This window comes from Pyxicephalus adspersus, chromosome 11, assembly GCF_032062135.1.
Source record: "Pyxicephalus adspersus chromosome 11, UCB_Pads_2.0, whole genome shotgun sequence".
Classification (NCBI taxonomy): domain Eukaryota; kingdom Metazoa; phylum Chordata; class Amphibia; order Anura; family Pyxicephalidae; genus Pyxicephalus; species Pyxicephalus adspersus.
The window spans coordinates 39,620,949-39,645,338 of record NC_092868.1 but is presented as its reverse complement, the minus strand read 5'-3'; the positions used below and the strand labels follow the sequence as shown (position 1 = coordinate 39,645,338).

The 24,390-nt window shown below is 37.5% G+C and overlaps 1 protein-coding gene across 3 annotated transcripts in view; it reads left to right on the top strand.

Moving 5' to 3' along the window:
• Positions 1-24,390, top strand: part of AGRN (agrin) — a 303,487-nt gene that overhangs the window by 165,394 nt on the left and 113,703 nt on the right. For all 3 annotated transcript variants that reach the window (XM_072426409.1, XM_072426410.1, XM_072426411.1), the window contains exon 3: positions 21,746-21,961. In XM_072426409.1, coding sequence (XP_072282510.1) covers positions 21,746-21,961 — 216 coding nt within the window. The remainder of the gene's footprint in view (positions 1-21,745; positions 21,962-24,390) is intronic.

Genomic DNA, 24,390 nt, shown 5'->3' with positions numbered 1-24,390 from the left:
GAAGTTGGTAGCTGCCACATTTTGTTTACAATGATATATGTCAGCAGAGTTTATGATCAAATCAGCAACCAATTTAGCATCTTTAAAGTCACCACCAATTTTTCTTCCAGAATACCAATTTTCTTTTTCGCTATTTTTTACTTGTAACATGTGTTTTTGTACAAATGACTGCTCTGTTTTCATGTTTATACTCCATCCTAGCCTGTCAAAGAACGTTAACCAAAATTGCAAACCATCCTATTCAATTGTCTATCTCTTTATCCTAGTCTAATTTTATCATGCAGCAGTTGGACAGCAACTTTAAAATGACAAAAACCTATACTAAGTGATGTTTGGAGCTGTGTTTTAGAACCAGAAGATGTTATTATTATTATTACTTAGTATTTATATAGGACCAACAAATTATGCAGCGCTGTACAAAGTCTGTAGTCATATCACTTGCTGTCCCTCAAAGGGGCTCACAATCTAATGTCTCTACCATAGTCTGTTATTTTTAATACAGTCTAAGGTCAGTTTTGGAGGGTGAGCCAATTAACCTAATTACATGTTTTTGGAATGTGGTAAGGAATCGAAGTACCTGGAAAAAGCCAACGCAAACACGCGGAGAACCTGCAAACTCCATGCAGACAGTTCGCTGGCCAAGATTTGAACCTAAGACCAAGTGCTGCAAAGGCCAGAGTGCTAACCACTGAGCCACCGTGCTGCCCATTGTGCTTTGAAAAATTCTCAGTGACAAGGGGCGTACAGTCCCTGCAGACATGACACAGAAGTGCCATTTATCTTTTATAGACATTTATCTTTTACAAGTACCAGTTTAAATATTTTATATTTAACTTTACGTATATCAGAATGCTGTACCAAGAAGTGGGTATAAAGAATCTTATGCTGCGTGGGATTGCATTTTTGAGACGTGGCCACAGAATGCTGTTTTTGTGTTGTTACTTGTTATACACAAAGCTTTGTACTGCCCATACAATTATTCTGAATAAAATGTGTTGTGTCTGCAGGGACTGTAGGCCTCTTGTCATTGAGTATTTTTCAAAGCAAAAAATCTCATAACTCGCTACATTATGTTCTGCTGCAAAATTCTATATTGAGAAAAGTTTGTGTATCCAAATGACTTTGTCTCCATTTTTTTCCCCCTAACTTGTGGTATCGACACTACTTTCTTCTTCAGTTTTTTTTTTTTTTACCCTTCCCTCCCTCTTCATTCTAAATTGGCTCAGAAAGGTGACAAAACTGGGTCGCTAGAGCTGTCTAAATAATTAATGAAATCCTGTCCCGACATCTGGGGGTCCAGGCTGGTAGGAGGAGGCCATGAAAGGTTGATGCTCTTCCCCTACTATTCAAACCTTGTGAATCTAGATGATAAAGCAAAGTAAAAAAGCATGGTTCTCCTGCACGTTTTTAAATAACCATTTAAGAGCGGACCTGTAGCCAGCTCTTTGGCTTAGTAAGCGACATCTTTTTTTGAGGAAATCTTAGTCTTGACAGCTTTAAATAAAAATCTATGGTTATAATCAAAACACATATGCCCCAGCTTGTCAAGCCTCCCTCATTTAGAGCAAGATTTACTCAAGGGAGGGCTGCTTTAATCATCAAAGTCAGATTTGGTTTATGAAAATGTGCTGTTCGGGGCAAGAAGCTGGAAAATAGTCAGATTATTCTCTCAGTTCTGATAACTGTGATAGTCATTGTCTCTAGAGAACAGGATCTCAGTGAACCGGTGCTAAAGGATCCATACATTTTTCCTCCTTTTAAACTGCATTTGTCTTTTTAGGCTGTCTAACTGATTTAAAATCAAGAATGACATTTCTGACTTAAATCTTGCTTAGAATGCTATAGAGATCTATTATACAAACTGGTACGTTTAGAAGAGACTATGACTTCAACACTGAGAGAAGCGCAAGTTTTTCTTGTGGTTACCTTGTAAAAGGGTCACCTTAATTTAAAGCAAATATATATTCTTAGTCAGTGCAAGGCAACAGGCTCAGTTTAATGACCTTTCCTTTCGGATGTTCAAAAAACACTTCAACTGTGCCACCCTGTTGTAGTCCATTGAGTTTGCCTGATGGGAAAGCTGAAAGTATTTCCAGTGTAAAATACTTCTCTGCCATAATTTCAATAATGTATTGAATATGTAAAGTTGTAAGCTAATCACTAAAAGGCACATTAATGGCCTCTGGCTGAACAGATGTTGTGATAAGCTAGCCGCCACATAGGACTAGGAATTGGCTGATACATTGGTATAAGTAGCAGTAAAGTACAATCCCAGTATGAAAACGCAGGAAGCTAAGCCTGCCTATGTAATGAGCATTTAAGGTTGTCCCTATGTAAAATTAGAGCAATCAGAAAGCAATCCTTATTAGGAAGCCAAAGTCATTTGCAGATTCACTGAATGGCAATGGCTGCACCAATTTATGTCAGTCCCGGCCACATAACGCAAACTTAATGTTTTTAAATTCATTAAGAAAGGTTTATCTTCCTGGTGGTTAGGAAAGCTGTATTCAGGCATGTCCCTACTACTTTACTGATATCAGTACTAAACTAAATTTTCTAATTTTATGCAGTCTTATTCTTTATTCAAATGTGAATTTATGGTCGGTAAGATTCAAAATTTCTATTTAGGAACCGATGCATTAATCTATACTGCCTTTATGAAAATGTTTGTCTTTTATCACACAAAACCCACTCTTTGAACAGCATAGTTTACCAAGTGATGGACACCTTTACCAGAAATATCGTGTAAGTGTTCAGCTCTTTTTGAAAACGGCAAAACTTAATACACAGTGAAAACACTGATATCCTGGATTTCTCCCCTGTTGCTGACAGCTGAAAAAAAAAACTTGTCTTCTCTAGATACAGTCATAATGATCCTGATTGGCATCTTAATGATGCTGCACACCGTGGCAGTTATACAAATATCCCCAGCCTACACAGCTCCCAGTGTTCTCTTACATGCTATTCTTCTGGCTGTATCTCATTTCTCTTTACTTTTCATGCCAGTTCTCTAGTTTATTTTTCCTAAACTATAAGAAGCATACCTACAAAAGAATTTTTTGACATTTAAGAACAATCAAAAAACTTTGCCTTATCCAAAATGTCCTACACAATGTTTTAAGTAACCTGAAATCTCAGATGGCAAGAAAATTACAGGGCTTCTCTGCCATGTCCAATAATTTTATTTCCGAAGATGTGTATGCTGTCTGTCCATTTCAAAGTAAAACATTGACATTCATTACAGATTTATATTGGTTTAGTAATCACAGACATGTTTGGAAGAGCTTTTAGGAGTGCACACTATTTTCTTGATATATTAATTGAAAGCCTTTGTAATCTCAGAAGAAAATAGCAAAGTGCACATGATACATCCTTAGAAACAGAAAACCATTTGTTGTAATTGTATCCCATTTTTGTTTTTGATGCACATTGTGGAAATCCCATGCAAACTGACAGAAGCTGTAAGTATTCCTTTCAGTACCTGTCCATAGAAGCTTTTGTAGACTTTTTATTGTGCCTAATGTAATGTTACAATCTTCTTGTAATGTCTAGTTAGCAGCTGTGAAAACTCAGACTGGAAATCAGATTTTGAGGGCCCATTGTTGTGCTGTATGGTGTATATGCTGTGCCATTTACTAGGTATAGCATCCCAGCACACCTTTTCACACACTTACAAGAAAAAAAACAAACATAAAGCAAAAGTTACAGCATTTCTTTGTGGAACAAGTAATCTTGGCAAGGAGCCAAAACTATAAAGTATAAAAAGATAACTAAAAACAGGAAAGGAACAGAAGATCCTTGAACGTACACATTTGGCTAACTATATCCAGTATGGCATATATTTAATAGATGGTCTTGTTCCAAATGGATCAGTATTCAGGGAACTAGTACTTGTTCCAGAATAAGAGTTGTGGGCTTTGGGCAATGCAAGCTAAAGGGCAGAAACAGCATGCGTTAATGCAGATTTGGCACTTGGTTTTCACACACAAAAGTGTGTATGGATGGTTAAAAAAATCTCAGCACTTGCCCTGGTGTTATATAGCACATACATAACACATATATAATGAGTTCAGTAAGTGTCAGATTTTCTGAAGACTTTGCTTAATCAAAGCTGTTGTTTCTTCCAGGGGCTAAAGCATTATATATATAGATTACAATGTTCTCTAATAGAGCTTATGTACCCTACATTTCTTCAGGTTGCCATGAAACGAAACCTATGTTGCCAATTCAGAATGAGCATGTAATGAAAACATGTATTAGCAGAGGTTAATTTCAGTGTAAACCATGTGGCAAAACATCAGATCAAGTGTGCCAGTCATCTGAAGTTATTTTTACTTTTCCTGTGAATGTCAAATTTCATCTTTAAACTGCCAAATTGTATGTACAATTTCCAGCATTTCAAAGTTCAGGTTACTGGGCAGTTGATGGAATACCAACCTTTCCGTTGGATCCCTCATTCTGTATTATATGAATACATGAATGCATGATTACATGAGATGAAGATGATGATTGTCAGATGCTTCTTGCACACTGCGGAAGTCAGTTGGTCCCTTGTTGAAATTGAACAATCAAGCTGAGTAACTGGCTGAACTTCTGAAAAGCACTTGTCAACCTCTATGGGGAAAATTGTATGAGGTTAGAGGTATCTGATTACTATGTGGTTGAGAAGATGTTACCGATTACTGCTTCACAGGCATCTGACTGAAAAAGTCCCAATGCTATATTTCTTTTAGTAGCTTACGGTTCTTGCTTAAAGTGAACCCATAACCCATTAAAAATTCCCATTTTTCCTCGCTGATAACTCCCCCCCAAGATAATGATCTTTATTTTTGCCACTAGAAAAAAAGGTTACCTTGTACTTTGCACCCTTTACCAGTATGTAGCATTGCATGTCTGGCAAACAACATACTGTCAGCATACCAACCTACGTAGGTAAGTATCTAGCCTTGCGTATTCAACAACCAGATAAACTTTGAGCTAGGGTTTTTTATACTTCAGTAATCACTCGGGGAGTGAAAGCAATGGGAACAGGGGATCAGTTCAACATGGTATTGTACATAATCTGAGTGGCTGCTGTTTTATGTCACTGTGATTTCAAATACTCCATGTCAGTGATGAACAAAATAAGAAGCTTCACATTATATTTTAGTTTATAAAACAAAATACAAAATACTGCAACATCCATCAAGAGATAATTAGAGAAGAGACTTTGGAAGTGTAATAGTAGTGGTGGTGATTGAGAACATGGTGCCAGAGACAGAGATTGGTAACTTCTTAGTTAAAATTGCTAGAGATCACTTCCATTAAAAGGCTGACAAATCAGTGATCTGACTGCCGAGTACCATACAACAAGCAGCGGTCGTATAATTTATAGCAAAATAAAGTAAAATTATAATATTGTTAATAATTATACAGATATTATTGAAAAGTCTGTGTACAGTATTCTGACCACACCATTTTATATCCTAAAAAAGAAAGAAAATAACACACTGCAAAATATTATACTTAACTTTGCTGCACCCCATCAAGTTTCCAAATGCACCACAACACTTTCTGACAATGCTGAAAAACACAAATTGCTAAAACATGAGAATAAAAATATCTGACAACATTGTATTCCAATACCGTGTATTCTTTCAGTTGCAACAAAACAGGCTAGAAGCATGAAATAACTAAATTAACTTGCAGTTGTGGTTTATTTCATATAAATGTATTTTGCTTTTTGAATTTGAATTGATTAAAATGACACTGGCATGGAGAGCCCATTGGGGGTAGGGCACAAACCATCATAGAGATGTGAAAAGGATGTTTATATAAATCCTCAGATGTCTCTGGGGATGTGAAGCAAGTGACAGTTTTAGTGTGGCTCTGGATGCTTGTAATTTAATGGAGGCAGAAAATGAACCGTTTCTGGGCTATGCCGCAGTTATGTCTCTTGCAGTGGATTGTAGTCAGCTATTATAACCACTCTGATGCTGCCTTTAGCCTCCCCAGTATACAATAGCAGGGCTTTTTGGCAGGTCTAGCTGCAAGCAAGATTTTCTAATTCTTATCCGAGTTCTTTCTTCCAGTGAATGGATTAATGGCTTCGCCATGGTGCCAAACCCTTTATGTAGGCAGAAAATATTTGGTTTTGTTTGTCCTCTCCAGAAAGAAATGGGTCACGCACACACTGGCTGATGAATGGAGGCCACTGACCTTTTATTAACAAATCTACATGATCAACTTTGTAGGCAATCAAATCAGAGTCACAATTTTCTATTTATTTGGTTTAATGTTTTACAAATAAAATGCACTTAAATTTAAAAAAAAATGATGGGCTGGAAAATGTCTGTCACTTAGAACAATTAAATGAAATCCAAAGGGTACACTCCAATCCATCATCATCATAAAAACCTAGCTTTTAACAGTACAGCTTGGTCAAATCTAAAAACCTTCAAATAATGTTTATCCAGCCTACCTGCTCAGTATTAAAAGCAGCAATGGCAATAAATTGGACAGTGAAAATGCAAGGTCCCCATATAAAGAGGAAGCATTCTTTCTGACAGTCTGTCAAGATTACATTGCAAGAGAAAGTAATAGGCAAAGACCTAAGATTCCAGTGCCTTTGTTGTGAGATTTGTAGATTCTCTCCACTATGCATGTAGCTACACGAATAAACGTGAGGGTGTTTACAAGCGTTGAACTGAATGTTCAGAATGTGTAAAACTTAAGGGTGCTCAATCAGGCCACAAGGCTTACAGGTGGAAATGAAGCTGAAAATCAGAAAATTGCCAGCAGATGGGCTCTTTATTGTGGATCGGACGTGCTATGTCTTATGGCCAGTAAAACATACTTACTGGCCTCTTTGCAGTCTTTTATAGAATGCACGCTGAGCTGCACAGCTTAGAGTATGATTGCAGCTAACTGGATGCTGGGAATAAATGAACCTTTGAGTATGGGAAATTCTGCCAATCAAAATAGCCAGAGATCCTGAACCCGGAAAAGTACCAGGTTAAGAAGGAGCGAAGGGGGTGAGATTAGTTCCTCTTTATGTTTATTATTCAGGCATAACCAGTCTGTACTACTCCCTTTTCTTGCTGAATCCCTGGTTGTGATTGAAGAAAAAAAAATCAAAAATTGAAGCTCTTTGATGCTTCCGTGGGTCTAAAGTGACTATGATGACTTGTGTATTAAAAATGTAATCACATTCTATAAAAAAAATTCTTCCTCCCTTAACAATTTATCCTCATTCATAGCACGGCCTTATATCCTGTAGTGACTTGCTGGGGTCCCTTGCCTGTCCATCAGCACTTCCAGATGACTATCAGTGAAACTACTTTTCAGCTAAATAGGCTGAGACTCTTTTGCCCAACAAGCAATAGTGTGTGCCTAGGGAGGTCGCAGGTGAAGTAGAGGCTGACTCGGTTGCTTTCTTTCCTAACCAATCCGTAACCTCATTAAGCCGAAATGACCAGGTCAAACGATATTTTGTACACCAGTGTAATCAATCAAGAAGTATGGTTGCATTTTAAATTATCTTTTAGCATTATCAAGTAAGACATGCTGCATTAAATGCCACTGAACAATATTTATATCTGAAAAATCACATTTCATGACTTTTTTTTTGTATGTTAGAGAAACTACATCTATTTCCTTGTTATAGTAACATAATGACTTTATTTACCAAGTTCATGCTTTCTTATTTTGTGTCTATAGATATTCATTTGTTACTAAAGAGAATTCAGACTAGATATGTTTCTCCTTTAAGTGCCCTAGGTGATTTCATCAGCTTATCATATTTGAATATTGTCCTACTTTGATCAGCTTCTGTTTTTTCTTTATGGTTTATTACTTCCCAATGCTGTACAATACAGATGGGGCAAACTGGATTTTGTGTTTTCTTTACAAACTTTCAATTAGGTTTTTTAGAAAGGATGATTCTTTACTCTTGTGACAAGTGAAATAAGATTCCTTGTTGGTTTATGAACATGTTTATTAGCTAAGGGACAATACTAGTTGTTCTGTAACCCAAAGCAGATAATGAATATAGTAGGAACCTGTTGATTGTCACTAGGTGTGGAAAACACTTTTAACATCACACACTGTGGAAGCATAAAGTCAGTCTGATTTATTAAAACTGACACGAGAGATTTTTTTCCCAGGGCATCTTATTTGCTAAACCTGATTGGTTGCTGAGGACACATTTCTACTTTTGCTCTAGTTTTGTAAGCCCCTTGAACATAGTCCTGTTGCTGTTGACAGAGCCATTATTGTTGTCCACATAGACAATGGATGTTTGTTAATCAAAATTTTTTGACCTCCTAAAGATTTTTTTTCCCATCTGATATACAGGCAAATTTTAAAATCTTACAATTGCTGATTTTTTGATTTGCAATCAATATACTGACCTTTCCCAATATAAAGGCAATTTTCAACAACTTGTATGACCTCCTGCAACTTTATTGTAATTACTTTCTTTCTGCACTCCAGCAATGGCCACATGGCATTTATCAGGAATATAAATTGAAACTCTCCGGCTCTCACCTATCAACTCTGGCTTGTCAGCTAATTAGTTGAGTCTCTGGAAATGTGCCCACAATGTCCAATCTTCGTATAACCACCACCCGATCCACACCTTCTACAGCTGCTCTACCCACTCTGGACTGGAATGGTGCAAGATCACCACCAGTGGAAAGATGGAAAATCACAAATTCCTTAATGGACAGATGTATATTTATTACACTACCGAATTATGATGTTGAACCTTTTATATAGGGAATATGAGAATATAGCACTCTGACTTTTCAATATACAACTTTTTTTGCAACAGAGATTGCCCTTTCCTTGTCACCAGGACTGGAAAATGAAGGCAAATCTCTCTGGAGAGCATTAGAGAGCATTTACACTTAAACAAAAGTTTTGACTGGAGTTTGCTTTTATTTTATGACTTGTAGGAAATAGTCATTATCTAAGCTTGGTAAAAAGAGCACTTTTGTTCAATGAGATGACAACTACAGTCCAATAAATTGGCCCTAGGGATGTGCCAGTATTCAATAAATGTGAACTTGAAGTGAATATTTAGGCTAAATTAATGTGGATGTGTACCCCAACTATGGACATTATACATATTCTTAGCAGTTAGTAAAAGAGCTTTAGGACAATGCATCTCTGACATATCTAGCTTGTGAAGGGTTTCCTTTTCAAAGATTCTTAAGAGTCACAGAAAAATAGTTGGGTTCCAGTCAGTTTCTAACAGCTTAGAAACACCTGCTAATTGTTTACATCGACTGCAAAGATCTGCTGTGATAAATGCTTGTTCTGAAACGTTTTTTCACGCCCTGTTCAGAATGTGTAAATACCTTAGTGCAGTTGTTCCTTGAACATTGCAAAATTTGTGAGATTAACAAATTAACTGATACCTTGATTGCTATCTTTAGGAGTGACATTCTTTCCACTGGCCGGCATTCTTCTTACTGTGCGCTGTGGATATATTAATTATATGTGGGGTACCTAAATGTTTTTTCAGGGGTTTCCCCCATGTTTAAAAGGTGGAGAAACACTGCATGTATGATCGGAGTCCAGTGCTCTGTAACAATCACTTTCAATATGTTTCTGCTTTACACATTTATTTCCCTGTGATTTTATATTTTTACAAACATTTCAAGAGATCTATCTGTACTTAGGATTTTCAACTATGTTCCAATAAAAAACCCATCCTCTTCTCCATAACGGGATTAAATGTTTTAAAGGCCAGCACAGGAGAATTACAAAGTGACCTCATCCTATATACTGTATATCTAGACCTCCGCCTTACTTGCAGCATACCAATACTAACTGCGGTACAGTGCTATCAGTTACTTGGCACCCAAGCGTATAGTTATTAAAATAAACAAACGTTTTTGTTCCCCCAAAAGCTATGTTTGCTTCAAAAACTTGTGTTTAAAAATGTAAGACTCTGCTGTCCAAACTAGTTTTGTTTGGGGCGTTGAGAGCCTTTTGGCAGCAGCGAATTGTGGTCTTCTATGTCTGCATCGCAGCAGGAGACAGGTTCTCACTCTAGCATTTAATCATTCTTCAAAGGGCAATACCGTTGATTATCATTCTCCTTTCTCCTCTCAACCTGCAGGAGGTAGGTTGCCATCAATGAATCACGGTTTTATCTCTCGTCTTATGTTACAAGTCCCTCCTTTTCTCTTATTATCTTGCTGCCGCTTCACATCGCATCTCTTTCTACTTTCTTTCAGCCATTTCATGCTTACCATTTATATGTTTTTTCACAAGTCTCATTTCAATCTGACAAAAGAAAAAAAGAAAACTAGGGGGGAAAGCAAATTGGAAATAAAATACGGCTTCATTAATATGATAATTATCTCTCTTGGTAGGGAAAACACACTGTTACCCGCCAGATAAGAGACAACCGATAAGCATTTGAATAAGGATGATACTTTTATGAGCTACCAGATGAGTTTGTGTATAATCTTTTAGGACCATTCAGGTTCCCCGCCTGTGCATTCCCATGCAAAGTCAGATTAAAGTAATTACACTGTAATGTTTGATGGGTTTAAATATATAACTCATACATTTAAAAATAAAAATTTAGTGTTTTATTTTTTTAAACTAGCTTTACTTTAAGAGGAACTAAACGTGCAAATATTCACCTATGTTCCATTGCAGGGTGCCACCATCTTCTTTCTCCTCTTCCTGGAGGTGATATTTGGCCATCTTGGTTGGTCATGCTAGGATAATGTAACCCCAGTGCAGTCGCACAGGAGTTTATTCATTCCTGGCACATGCAAGGGAAGCTGGGATGGCTGGCTTTCCCTGGCATGCGCAGTTTAGCAAACTTTGACAGCTGGGTGGTGATCAAGCAGGAAAAGCAGTTAATACAGGTAAGACATCACCTGTCCCTTTCTGCAATAACCACCTACCTGAAGTGCAAAGTGGGACTGTAGCTGCACTTTTAAAACAGACCTATACTAAAATCTTTACATTAGGCACTTGGACATGTGATATCTGCTGATGGATCAGCATTCAGAATTGCTTATCATCCCTTTTACATGATCTAGTACCTAGAACGTAAAGCATTTGGCCAGCACTAAAGGGAAGATGTTGTTAAATTGACTTTACCCCCATTGAGAAAAGTAGTACTCCTAGACATCTTCTATAAATAGTATTACCTAAATCAATGTCCTGAGGTTGCCGGGGGTTCCTTGAGTAATGGGTAATGGTCGGCGAATCTCTTACCAACGCTGACCACTAACGGCCAGTGTTCCTTTCTACATTGAGTGCTAATGTTAAAGGACATCATAGTTTTTATTGGTGGCTCAAAAGTAACTCAAGTTCTTACATCGGTACATAAAGCCTAACAGAGGCGAAGGGTTTCCTTTTGGAATCTAAAAAATACCAGTGCAGCATCAAGGGAAAGACAAACCTGTTAGCTTTGAGCAAGAACCCTCTGTCCTCATTTCTTGTCACTTAATGGGCCAATTAGTTGTGTGTTCATTAAATGTCTGTGTAAGAATAACATATGAAAAGTAATGGAATACCAACTGATTTATCTTCCTTCTTTTTTTTTTTTAAAAAAAAAAAAACAAAGAAAATCAGCTTTATAGTGTCTATTGTTTAATGTATATACTGAAGTCTGAATGAAACCAGAAATCCCATAATTACTACATCCTTCATGGAAATAGGTTCTTAGAGCAGAGATATTAGAGGGGAAGCCTGTATAAAGGTTCCACACTAGAATTCACTTGCCAGAGCTCTGGTGGTGATAAGCAGCTGATTGAAGGTCTTCAGTCTGTTTTAGGAGATTAACAGCATTGAAGTGTTAATGAGTACAAGCCTTTTATTCTATCTGTGGCACTAATCCTAATTTATGGTTGAACCAGCAATATGCAGTCCTTCTCATGTCAGTCTATCCAGGTGTATGTTATGTGGGATGAACACTGGGCAAGTGATCTCCATTAGCTTGCCAAGTATTCAGATGCATTAACTGATTTTTGTACAAAGCCTGGCTGTTCACAGCTTATAATGCTACAAACCAGTACTACCTTCCATGATCCTTGCTAGTAATATGTAACTGTTGGTATAGTGGGGTAGGGCCAGGCTGCTATACCAGCTGCACTGAGGAGGTATCAATAATTTACTGTATATATTTGGGATATCTTATATCTTGATACCCTGTTCACAAGAACATTCTCAACAACATCATCCCTTTCTATATCTGTAATATATATTGTGATGATGATTTAAAAACAATTAAGTAACAGCATCTTGGCTTAGAGGATGGTAGGTGGATTCTGATATACAAGTATAAAACCGTTGCTTTCCTAGAGCAGAGCAGTATTGAGCTTTTAATTTATCTTTAAATATTTTCTTTGTATCAATCTTTTAGGATGTAGAGAAAAGAAGAGGGGTTTCCTGTGGCTTAGATATAAAACTATATTTTAACACTGTAACATGAAACATATACAGTAATACATTATTACATTGTCAGTTACCAACTCCCATTAGTAGTCAGGGGGTTGGGGTCATCAAACTAAACTGCAAATTGCTAATATAGTATGAAGAGTGTTTTAACAGTGGAGGTTGTTTAAGGTCTTGTACACTTACTTCGTATTGTATAGTATGAGGCAGCAATTCAGTCAGGGCAGTTGTAGAGTCTGAAGCCAAATAGTTATACAGTTCCCTTTTTTTATTAATAATTTTCAATCATTGTCTACTAGTTTTCTTAGGACTTTGCAGACATGCTAGACAAACTAAAATTATCCAAATTACAATGTTAGCTATGGATTATTTTTCTTCCTCACTTGTGAGTGAAATTCTAAGGCAAGAGCTAATCCCCTGTCGTGTATCTGTGGAGAATGCTGGGACATTTCTATCTAAGCATGGTTTTAGTTTCAGGTTCTGTTCCAGTACACATGCTGTTATGAATACTTTTATTTAAAGTATAAAGACCAAAAATTATAAACCAATTACTTGACGAGCTATAAATTTCACACTTATCATCTTGACCTAATAAGGTACGACTGTCCATTCTTTTGGACTTTCACATAAAATGGCTGGAGTTGCTGAAATGTAGTCATAGATTATAATATACAATATATAAGAGGTAGACATCTTAATGTTGCCCCAAATTAAGGCTTTATGTTGCAGAATGCTTTGGTGCTGGCCATACTCAAAATCAGCTTTTAGTTGCAAAACTAAATAGATCATCATAACCAACAATCCAATGGAACCATCAAACAATCAAAACTGCTGGAGGTAAGTCGTATTATTCTCTTTGCCTACATTGTAGTTTTCCCTGAACTTTTCTACTCCTTGTTACTTCTATCATCCTTTTTGAATTTACTTATTTATTTTAAATTCATGTCAGCCTAATGGATTTTAGAAATGAAGCTGCTGGCTTCATGGGTGAACATAACTCAGTTTTTCTGTAACTATTACATGGCCCTCATCAGCTTTCATAATGAATATATATGATACTATAAAGTAGCTAATAGATTCTCTTTAAACATCATCTGACTGCATTTATTGCATCATAATTTCCTATGCCATTAGTGAAAGCCGCACATTCTCTGATGACATTCTGTCAATAAAAATATATATTCATGCATGTGAATAGCATTTCCTCGGAAGAGCGTGTGTGGCTGCTAAATGAGGCAGCAGCTAGTGTTATTCTTCCTAGATTCAGTGGCCCTGCAATCAGTGCAACGTGTCACAGAGACCTGGCCTGGTAACAGCAGAAGATGCAGGTTAATCAGGTTTGGTATCAGTGACAGCTGCTTGTGACCTTGAGCAAATTACTTTGTGTTCCCTGCACTTCTGGCAAACTAAAGCTATACTATAAACTCCAGGGTGTCCGGTTTTGTTGGTGTAAAATGATGTTCTTTGCTTTGTTTATGTAACATGTATCCATGTATTTTGTGCTCAAACAATTCACGGACCAAATCTGTACAAAATGTTTTTTATATTTTAGATTTAAAACTGATCCAAAACTAAGGTGCCAACTAAGTCTGTATTATCTATTATAAGTATAGCACGTTTTATTTTCTACCTAGGCTTTTAGGAAAGCAGAGATAGAAAAGAAGGGAAAAATAGAGTCCACACATATATACATGACACAACATAGCAAATAACAAGGTTTCCAAAATATTAATGACCATTGGGACACTTATGTAGGGGGGGCCAGGTGGCACTTGAACAGGGATTCCCTGTAGTAAATCCAGCTACCCCACATAGCAATAAACTTTTCTGTTGTACCTCTAATACTGGCTGTAAGATCTTCCATGAGCATTATATCATTGATTTTATGCATCTACGTCCATGTCGGTGGCATATTGCATTTCCAACACTGGGGTATACAAGAGTTGGCCGCGTTCATAAGGTGTATAGTGATGGAGCCCTTATAAGATTTTTTCCAGATATGGAACTATGATGGGGTAAAAATAAACCAGGGTCTTGTGGTATGTGGTGCATGGTTATGTTTTGGATTTGGTCCCTAGAAAGAGTGTAATTTAGAGCAGGACCAAAAGATGTGAAGCAGTATACCTTTGTCAGAACCACGTCTCCGACAAAAATCAGATACTGAGGGGAAAAAATATGTAATTTCACCGGGGTTCTATACCATCGGGATAAGATTTTGTACCCCGTTTCCTGGAACTTACAGCAGATTGATGATTTGTGCACCAAAGTTAATATCTTGTCTTTTTGTTCAGCATCCAGCAAGTATCCCAACTCCTCCTCCCATGCCCGTAAGTGGGAGGGGGAATAGTCATCCGGGGCCGAATTAAGTTCTGAATAGTTGCCAAAGGATTTAAAATCTTCCTATTGCATCCTCAGGACAGGAAGTGAAGGAGAGTCTCTTCAACAGAACACAGACGGCAGAAAATAAACATTAAAACCCTGCTTTATCCATAAATTGTAATACAAAAAGATTCGACTGATAGGGACTTTATCAGTATTGTGTCTGCATTGCCTGAAGTAAAATAGTCACTTCAGGTAATGCATATGTTAGTAAAGCATATTCGTATTGCTTTACTAACACATCCACATTACTTCAACACAAAAGAAACTCTGGTCAAAAGGCTGTTTCTTTCCAAGAAGTTAATATGATTGTTGCCGCTAAATCTTTTCCTGTATTCTTGGTAATCAAGAAGATATTCCTTTTTCCTAAACCTAAAAAGATTTCTCTAGGTTTGACTATGCTTTACGTCCAGAATTTATCACTGGGCACAAGAGGCCAGTGCTTATAAGGAACAATGTGCGAGCCATCTTTTTAGGCTGTTACAGGGAATGCAATTCTCTCACGATAAATCTAGGTTGGAAAGCATAGCTGAACCTATAGAAATATTTTTAGGCTTTGTAAATGGAGGTGTCTTCTTGATCCTCAACAATCATAACCTCTGGTCTTTGGACTGAAGCAGTGGTCGCCAACCAGTGGATTGCAAGAATATTTTTGGTCCGTGACTCTGGCCAGTGTGCCCTCCAGCAGGGTCCTTCCCCTGACCCCGCTGGGGGCGCACCAGCCGGAGCCGCGGACCCATGTCTCCCTGTACTGATCGCAGGGTCCGGACAGTGGGCGGGTTCTGGCATTCTTGACATCACTCTGGGGGAAGGTTCTTCCCCTTTGAATGACACATGGCTCCCTGTACATGCGCGGACCGGTGTCCATGAAACTAGTGGTCCGTGACAACCAAAAGGTTGTCGACCACTGGACTAGTGTATCTTTTTAATGAAAAAGAAAAAAAATGTTGAGTTAACATAATGTGGTAGTAAAGCAATACAAAAATGTTTTACTATTTCAGCTAAAATTCCCTAAACAACTAATATTTAATAATATCTAGAAATAGTGCATTTCTACATAATCCACAATACCCAATCTGTTTTTTTTTTGTAGCGTGCAGTTACACCAATACATTCTGATTTTGGATTGATTGATAAGGCTTATTGAGCCTTTGTTCTTGCAGGTTAATAAATAAAACTAAAAACATTTGAGTTGCACAGTACTTGGTATGTACATTGCAGTTTGTTGAGGTAAAAGGGCAATAGATCCAGTCTCCCAGGCACTGGCTGTATAGGAAGATATCAGAGTACGGGTGATTTTAGTCAAGGTTCAGGCTTCAGCTGCCATTGTTTGGTGACACCACTTCCATATTGATTTTCTCCTCACACACATTTTCTTGCTCGGTTTGGTTTTCTATTCTTCCTGTTCTTTCACTGTCTCTGAGCATGGCCTCATAATCTCCCTGTTTCTGGCAGCTTTTATTTCCCCATATACTTGTCCTTTGGTCAGGGCTATGAGTAGGCTGTATGGATTAGCTGGGTCACATTAGCATAGTCTGTCTGAGATAGAGGTGTTTTTGCATCAAGGAGGGGGAGGATAGCCCAAGCCTCAGGATATGTGATCAGTGGATTTGCATACTGCTCAGCTCACAGCTCTTGTATTAATTCCACTCCAGCTCTCCTGCCTCTGCCGCACTAAAGATTTAGCATTGTGTCATTAACTCTTGCACACAAGCGACATGCTCTTTCTATCTGAAGGCATCCAGCCGCTTCCTGATTTGTCACTCTCGCTAAGTAGGCGCTCTGTGCCCAAAACACTGGGCTTGTGTGTTGGTTGAAATTGTGCATGGTATCTACCAGTCAGAAAGTAAAGTCTAATTCAGAAGCAGGATAGAAAATATTTAAAATAATACAAGTCAACAAAAACAAAATGTTTTGTATTTTAAATCAAGAGCTAAAAATTAACCTGTACGTACTGTAGGTTTAACTTATTTCTGGCCCCCTTTCTTTATATGCTCACTGTACCTTTGCTCCTCTTTCAACATGTTTTATAGTCGGGTACAATGGATCATGTGACTCTCTTCTATGCACTTGACAGCTCCGGATCCTGGTAATTACCCCATGCAATGGTTCTGGTGTTTGAGTGGCCAAAATTCTCAGACCTGTGTTAGCTATGTCTTGAATTATCTTAGAGAAAACACAGGGCTTCTTCTCCTCAATTTTGGCGCTGAATAAAACATCAGGAAAAGGCAAATAGATGATGCCGTTAATTTTTTAAGCCCCTTTCACAGTCATTCTGCCCGGCATGTGTACAGTTTTACATGAACCCAGACCAAAGCAGGATCAGGCACAGTGAAACAGCAACTTCTCTGCTATGAAATGGGGACCTAGTGCTTGGGGTTGTTTTTTTATAAATTGGTTTATGGCACAGGGGAGCTAGATTGGGATTTTAAAGATATCTGTGCTAAGACTTAGAAAGTAGCTGCCTGTACTGCTCTGCGGTTATTTTTCTGGATGCTGGTATTACCAATACAGTCACTGACCCAGAACAAGCATATGTGTGCTAAATTGAAACACCTGATCTCCATAGCTGTGCTCAGTGACTTAGAATATACATTTATATTTAGAGACAAATGTTTTGTGTACAAAATATTTCTTCGAGCCATTTGTGTTGAGGGAGCAAGAAAAGGGTTCTATATTTGACCCAAAGTTTCATTTAAAGATGAACTTTAAGTAAACCCTCACTTACATCTGTAGCTTGCAGGCACTGTGGCACAGTTTACCCTCAATGTTTACAGCAGAACTACTGAAACTTTTTAAGTTGTCTCTCTCAGTAGCTCAGCTCAACCAGCAGGAGCATCTTCCCTGCAATCTTGACTGATGGCTAAAGCTGGTTTATAGGATATAATACCTATAATGTGAAAAAAAAATTCCATGAGTTTAGGCTTAGCAACCTTCTATATATGGCAAAGTGCAAGACATCAAATTTGTGTGTATGTTTTGAGATTGTGACACCATGCCCCCAGATGTCTCGTGCCCGCTTTACTTTGTATGATCCTGGTTAAAGGTATTTGGATGTAAGAATAGAAAAAATACAGCTGTTGTTGGACTGCTCCCTGTTGTTTTGCACATGCAGACATTTACAGCCCTCAGATCATTTTATTTAAAATACCTGAGGTTCCTGTTATATGTGAGGCTTGCCTGTGAGAGCAGAGGAGATGTTCATTTACACACTGACATGTTAATGTGCCTGTGCATCACATTAGATCACTCAGTTTTGTAACAAGCCCGGGATGCCTTAATATGGGCCACTTGTCTACCAAATGAGTTCCTGATAATTAGCATTGTGATTCAGCAGCAGATGCAAAATGTTGGGGTAATGGGTTCATTCTATGAGCTGTTTGTCTCTTGTGTTGGGAGCTTCTGCTTTACAGGCACAATGTATCACCGTTGTTAAGCGCTAGCAGTCTAATTTGTTGCCAGTATCTGAAATGGAATAAATTAACTTTCTTTAGATCCAGCCGAGCGATAGTGTCAGAGGCTGTATCTTGCAAACTTGTGATTTCAGGTTTGCAGGTACAGGTTCAGTGGGGATAGAAACTAATAAATAAATTATGCTGAAGCAGATTTGAAAAGGAAACTTCAAATAAAAAGTAGAACTCAAACCTAATGTAAAGTGGCGCTCCAAGCAGATATTTAAATACACAGCTGAAATGCAGATCTGTGAACTCTTTTACCTTTCAAAACATTTGTAATTTTGTACATCTAGTTTTGTGATGTACATGGATGTTCTACTTTATAAAACTTGACAGGTTGGATTTTTTCCTATTTCTTAAATGCAACTTTCAATATTACCCGACTAAATACTTAACAGGACAATTCAGAATCACCTGATTCCCTATCAAGTCAGCATTGTCCAGATGTTTGCTTAGAGATCTTTCCTAAACCTGGATCTACATTAATTTTACTTAATGAAAAGAAATATTGATTGTGTCTCCTCTAGCATTATAATGCAATGGTTCCTCAAATGTGGCATGTATACCATTGGATGCAAATATCCATTCCATAGTTATCACTTATGTTAAGGCAAACATATCAATATTTGCCAGCAGTTTTACCAGCAAAAGTTCAGTCTTTTCTGTGAACTCCAGGCTGTATGCCTAGGACATTTTGTGGCACTTTGACCTTATCCATTTTGCATTGCATTTACTAAGCTTTTTATTGATTAAGACATGTGCGTTTTTTAAATACACTTAATATTGAACAAGACCTTTTTTCAGTGAACCGCACTAAAAATTAGTGTAACTCATTCACTTGTAGTAGCTGTAAAAATTTGTCAAAATATTGAATATTGAAGAGATATATAGGTTCAGACTCGGAATTGGACACTTCTGTTTAATTTAAGAGATGAGTCTACTTGGAAGGTGCAATGAAACAGAAGTAATGAATTGGCATGATCCTTTCTATGTCTCCACTGCAGAATCTAAGATTGACAGTGTATACTATATTAGCGATTCCAAATTGGAGCTTGTTAATTCACAGCTGCAGCAGAACCTTGTAGGAGTACTTGTGGACACTTTGATGACAGTAGAATTTGTATCCCTGCTAGCATCATCAACTCTCCATACCGCACACTTTGGATACAGCAATGAAGGATCATCAATGCCTTCCACTGCACAAGAAGCACTTGTATCTCCAACTCATCTGGCTTTGATGATCACTCATTCATAGACACCACTCTGAGGCTGATTGAGATCCAAGCTAACAAGTGCCTGTTTTATTAAACCTCCTGCTTGACGTGATGAAAGCAAGCCACATCTTGTTAACCTGGAGCCTGAGAGTTGAGAGGCATAGAAACTAAAATGGCTGAACTAAGGTAAAAGGGAAATAAGGATCTGAGATTTTTTTGATTAATTACAAATTATAAGTTGACATATTTGGTACCTGTTACACATGCTGAACAGCCTTTTCTGTGAATAGCACATTGTTTTCAACCTAAATGAGAGCAGCCACTATTGGCTTCCTTCTGATAATACTATTTGGTTGGTTGCATCTTTAAACTTTTGACCCAGAATAAGCATTCAGCAAATTAAAATCTTGAGCAAATCAGCATGTCTATACTTATAGTAACACAAACAGTACTGAGTAAATTGCTTTAGTGTGGTAACCACACAAATACCAGTTTCAGAACAAAAGTACAATATTGCTAGTTTTAAATATTGCTAATGTGCTACGTACCCCAAGGCATCCATAGATGAATTTATAAAACTAAGGCATGTGGATCTGGGTCTTTAAAGGTAAATGCCTAAATTAGGTGACTGTAGTACAGGGTGTAGAAGTGAGCTTCTTAGTCAACAAATCATAATTTGATCTTACCAGATCTGTCCGATTTTAGTTTCAATAATGGACACATAAATATCTATAATCTATCTATAATGTTACCTGATTTAGATGTTGTAGGTGTCCCCCCACTTCTGATCTGTATTGACACAATGGACCTTATTTATTGAAGAGAGAGAAGATACACTTTCATCAGTAAAGCTGAGTGATCCAGCAAGCCTGGAATGGATCTGGTCTAGCATTCAAAACATTTGCTAATAAATGACTTTTAGGAAATCCATTCCATGTTTCCTGGATCACCCAGCTTCACTGATGAAATTGTAATTTATATGTGCATGCTTATGGGAAGATCATTTAGCTGACAGATTGTGCCCACACATCATTTTGCTTACCAATTACAGGTTTTATAGCAGGTCTGCTGACCTCTGATAGATCAATATCCCAATTTCCCTCAAGGCTTGATTACCATTTTCACATGGACAACGTCTCTCGCTCTCATTGTGTAAATATCCTTTTTTACAAACCAACGTGTAAATTGTCGTTATGTAAACCTGTCTCAATCTTGGGAAATTAAGCTGAATATATATGACCTCAAGTGTCTTATGCTGGTATACTTTATGTGATTTTCTCTTGCGATTATCTATCTATATAGCCGGTAATATGATAACAGACAAAATATGATGATATACAAAAAAGCTGTCTGATTAATTTTTAATTGACTTTCTGCCAAAAAAAGCAATTGAACATATTGCATGGTGTTTGTCCTATATATTTAAACCTACTGATTTTTGATATGTTATATTCACTGAAAGCAACCTCTGTTAATGTAATGTAAGATTATATGCTCTGATAGGTGGTTTGTGACAGGTTAACTTTAAACGTATTGCTGTCCTGGCAGTATGAACTTTCAGTTTTTTTTCTCACTATGAAAATTGCAATGCTAGTGTGAAAACAGATCTATATTAATTCTCCCACACAGTATTTTTCTTTCTGCAGACTGACATGAGTAGATCAGCTCTGCAGTCACATAATGCCACAGTTAATTAGGGGCAATAGAACCCTAGGCTGAAATGTACTAACGACTTGGATAGAATGACCTACTGGACCCAAACTTTGAACTTCTCTGCAGATTGTCAAATAGGATGGATTGATTTCGACCTGTATATGTAAATTGTTCAGTGTGTATAAATGTGTGTGCTTAAGTATATTCCTATATATCACAGGGCCATATAGGTTTTTTCTAGGCACAGAGAAGCAGCTTTGTATTTCACCATCATTAGGCTTTAGCCATGGATTGGTGATTTTCGTTTTAATAAATTCAAGTTTATTATGCAATATGCACTAAACAGTATCCAGGGGTGATAATGAAGAAACTCACAGTAACCGCTCAGATACTTTTTATTAGTTTATAAAAAGGTAAAAGTTTATTAGCTGTCATGGGACCTGCATATTGCACTTTTCTACGTTTACTTTGCTGAAATAGGTTCATCCTGTTTAATATATACCCTGAGATTTCATGAATGCAATTGATCAGTGACAGATTATCTTAGCCCTGAGTATGGTGCTTTCAAACATATACACTAGAGTAATAACTGAGTCTTGCAACTTCTTACCTCTTTATTGTTTCTCTCTGTTTCAGCATGCCGAGGAATGCTTTGCGGCTTTGGTGCGGTATGCGAGAAGAGCAGCACTGACCCAACTCAAGCAACTTGTGTTTGCAAAAAAATTGCCTGCCCGTCCGTGGTGGCACCAGTTTGTGGATCTGACTATTCCACCTACAGTAACGAGTGTGAACTTGAACGCGCCCAGTGTAACCAGCAGCGGAGAATTAAAGTAATAAGTAAAGGACCTTGTGGTAAGTTTGTGGATTGTGAGCCAAGTAAAGATTTAATATGCCCTTACAAATCTGTAACTGATATTTTTTTTTTTTTATTGAAGTCTCATTTAATATTGATAGACATTATCATGTGACACCAATCTGACTTTATTGCTATGAAATTTTAAGCTGGTATGCATTAAAGTTTACCTTGTGCTGTGTATATCAGTTTCCCCTGGACAATACAGGCTATCAGTCTGAATACTGAAGAAAAAATGATGTTTGCTTTGGTTTGCCAGAATCACAGTCTTGTCATTGCTTGTTACAGCTGTCTGAATCCCAGCTATACTTTAGTATCCAGTGAGGGCTTGAGATAAAGTTTAAACGTTTTATAATGAAAAAGTCAACTGTAAGTAATACAAATTAGAGCTACAACTTGTCATTAGGTGTGTAGCTTTCATGCCTTTCCTCCAGTTTTACATACCCATAGTGTGTGCATTATAAGCTTAGGTAATACCATACCATCAGTCTTGTGTCCTTAAGCATGAGCTTTGGAATGGCTTAAAGCCCAACTGTTATGGTTAAATTCTGTTAGGTAGAACTCTAGACAGACCATTTATTTGTATCCTCCTTCATCAATGATTTGTGCATCTTCACCTGCAGGATTTGTGTCTATAAAACTCCCAGTAGGTGTGCAATACCACACTCTATAGTTGTTGGATCAAAAACCTGATCTAGTCCTCCTGTGCATCTCTGATTAGATGTACTATACAAGGCTTTTTTTTTTTCTCCCTCTATTTACGTCCCTCTAATGGGATATATAATGAATGGCCTCTTTCCTTTCTGTTATATGGCTCCCTGGTCATACATATACTATAATGTGCAGTCTTTCTCTTTATTGCCCATGCAGCACCATCATCAAAGCCTTGCTTTGCACGGTTGTCAGATGCCTGGCTTTTTCCATGGACTGATAAAATGCATATAGGCATTTGCTTCTCCCTGAGCAAATGTATAACACATAGCTTAACCTTTTTACTGTGCATTCTCCATTTCAGATGCATAAAACATACTCCTTTGTTCTAGATTATTTATTTAGCAAACTAGTTGTTTCCTGAGCACTCCTAAATTTCTGTTTTAGTGTTCAAAAAAAAAAAATAGAAGAATCTATATAATAGGCCATCCATTTCTCCTTCAGGATATGCATTATACTACACAAATCCCCGACTGGGTAAAAAAAGGTAATCCTTCCTTTTTTTCCATATTTAATGATTCTTCAATCCTACTTAGTGCCCAGTTGGTCTGCCTTGCCAGCAGCCAGATGACCTTGCAGCCAGGTTTGGGCTGTAGCAGTCTGTTGTTTCCTGAATAAGTATCTGCATACTACGGTATCTGCAGATAATGACCTGCTAAAAAATAATAGTTTATAAGATGCCAATTCAGGCATATTAGTGGGGCTACATAGCCTAATAGTCAACCTTAACACATTTGGTCTTTGTTTGCAGTCGGTGAATTATTTATTGATGTGTCTTTTCCACAACAGTAAAAGGGTAATAAGAGATTTTATAGATCATGAGGTCAAGGCCAGACCTTAATTCTCTGCACCCTGCTGCATCTTCCTTAGAGCCGCGTTCCCTTTCAGTGATGATATTAGTACTGCGTTGTAAGGCTACAAGCTGCTGCTAGGAGATAGGCACTGTGTAAACGAGACATAGTCCCCTTTCTCTTCAACTAAATTAACTTGACCTTTTTCTTTCGCGTTGCTGAGGCTTGTCTCTGCACGCTGCCCTCTCCTTCTCACATGTGAAGTCAGCCTGGAGGTAACTGCTATGAATGGGGCCATGCTGCCTGCATATAGCATCCTTACTTTGAATGGGAAGTGTTTATTAACTGGTGTATGTGAAATAAATGGAGAGTTGGTGTGTCTAAATCCAGGCATTCATATTCCCTCAAGGCCCTTGTGGCAAAGTAACATAGAGTGGATTTTTTTCTGTGCACAATTCCTGTGCATGGCTGTAAGTTTACATGGATTGTTTGGTCTACAAAAGCCTGTGCTATTAACATTTATTGAAATTGAATTTTATGAGCTATATTCATCCTTCCTGTTTATTAGCATGCACTAGTTTATTACAGAAGAAAGAAACCTATTTATATTTAAATAACAATTTTTTGTATCATTGTTAATGTAGCCAGCATAATTTGCTTAACCTTGCAATATGTAAAATTTAAAGACACCACGGAAATGATATTGTTCAGTAACCTAAAACAGAAATTATATTGTATTATCACTTTTTGCATTTGTTAACTACTTAAAAAGCTAGCCCCATCCTAATAATATTGTACTTCCTGTGGCAAATGTTCAGTGCAGTGTACACAAATGAGGATCACTGACCTCCTGTAAAAAGGAAAAAAAAGTGCATGTCTGTCTTTTATCACTACTGAACTGTTTCAGAATTCCTCAGCTGCATTAA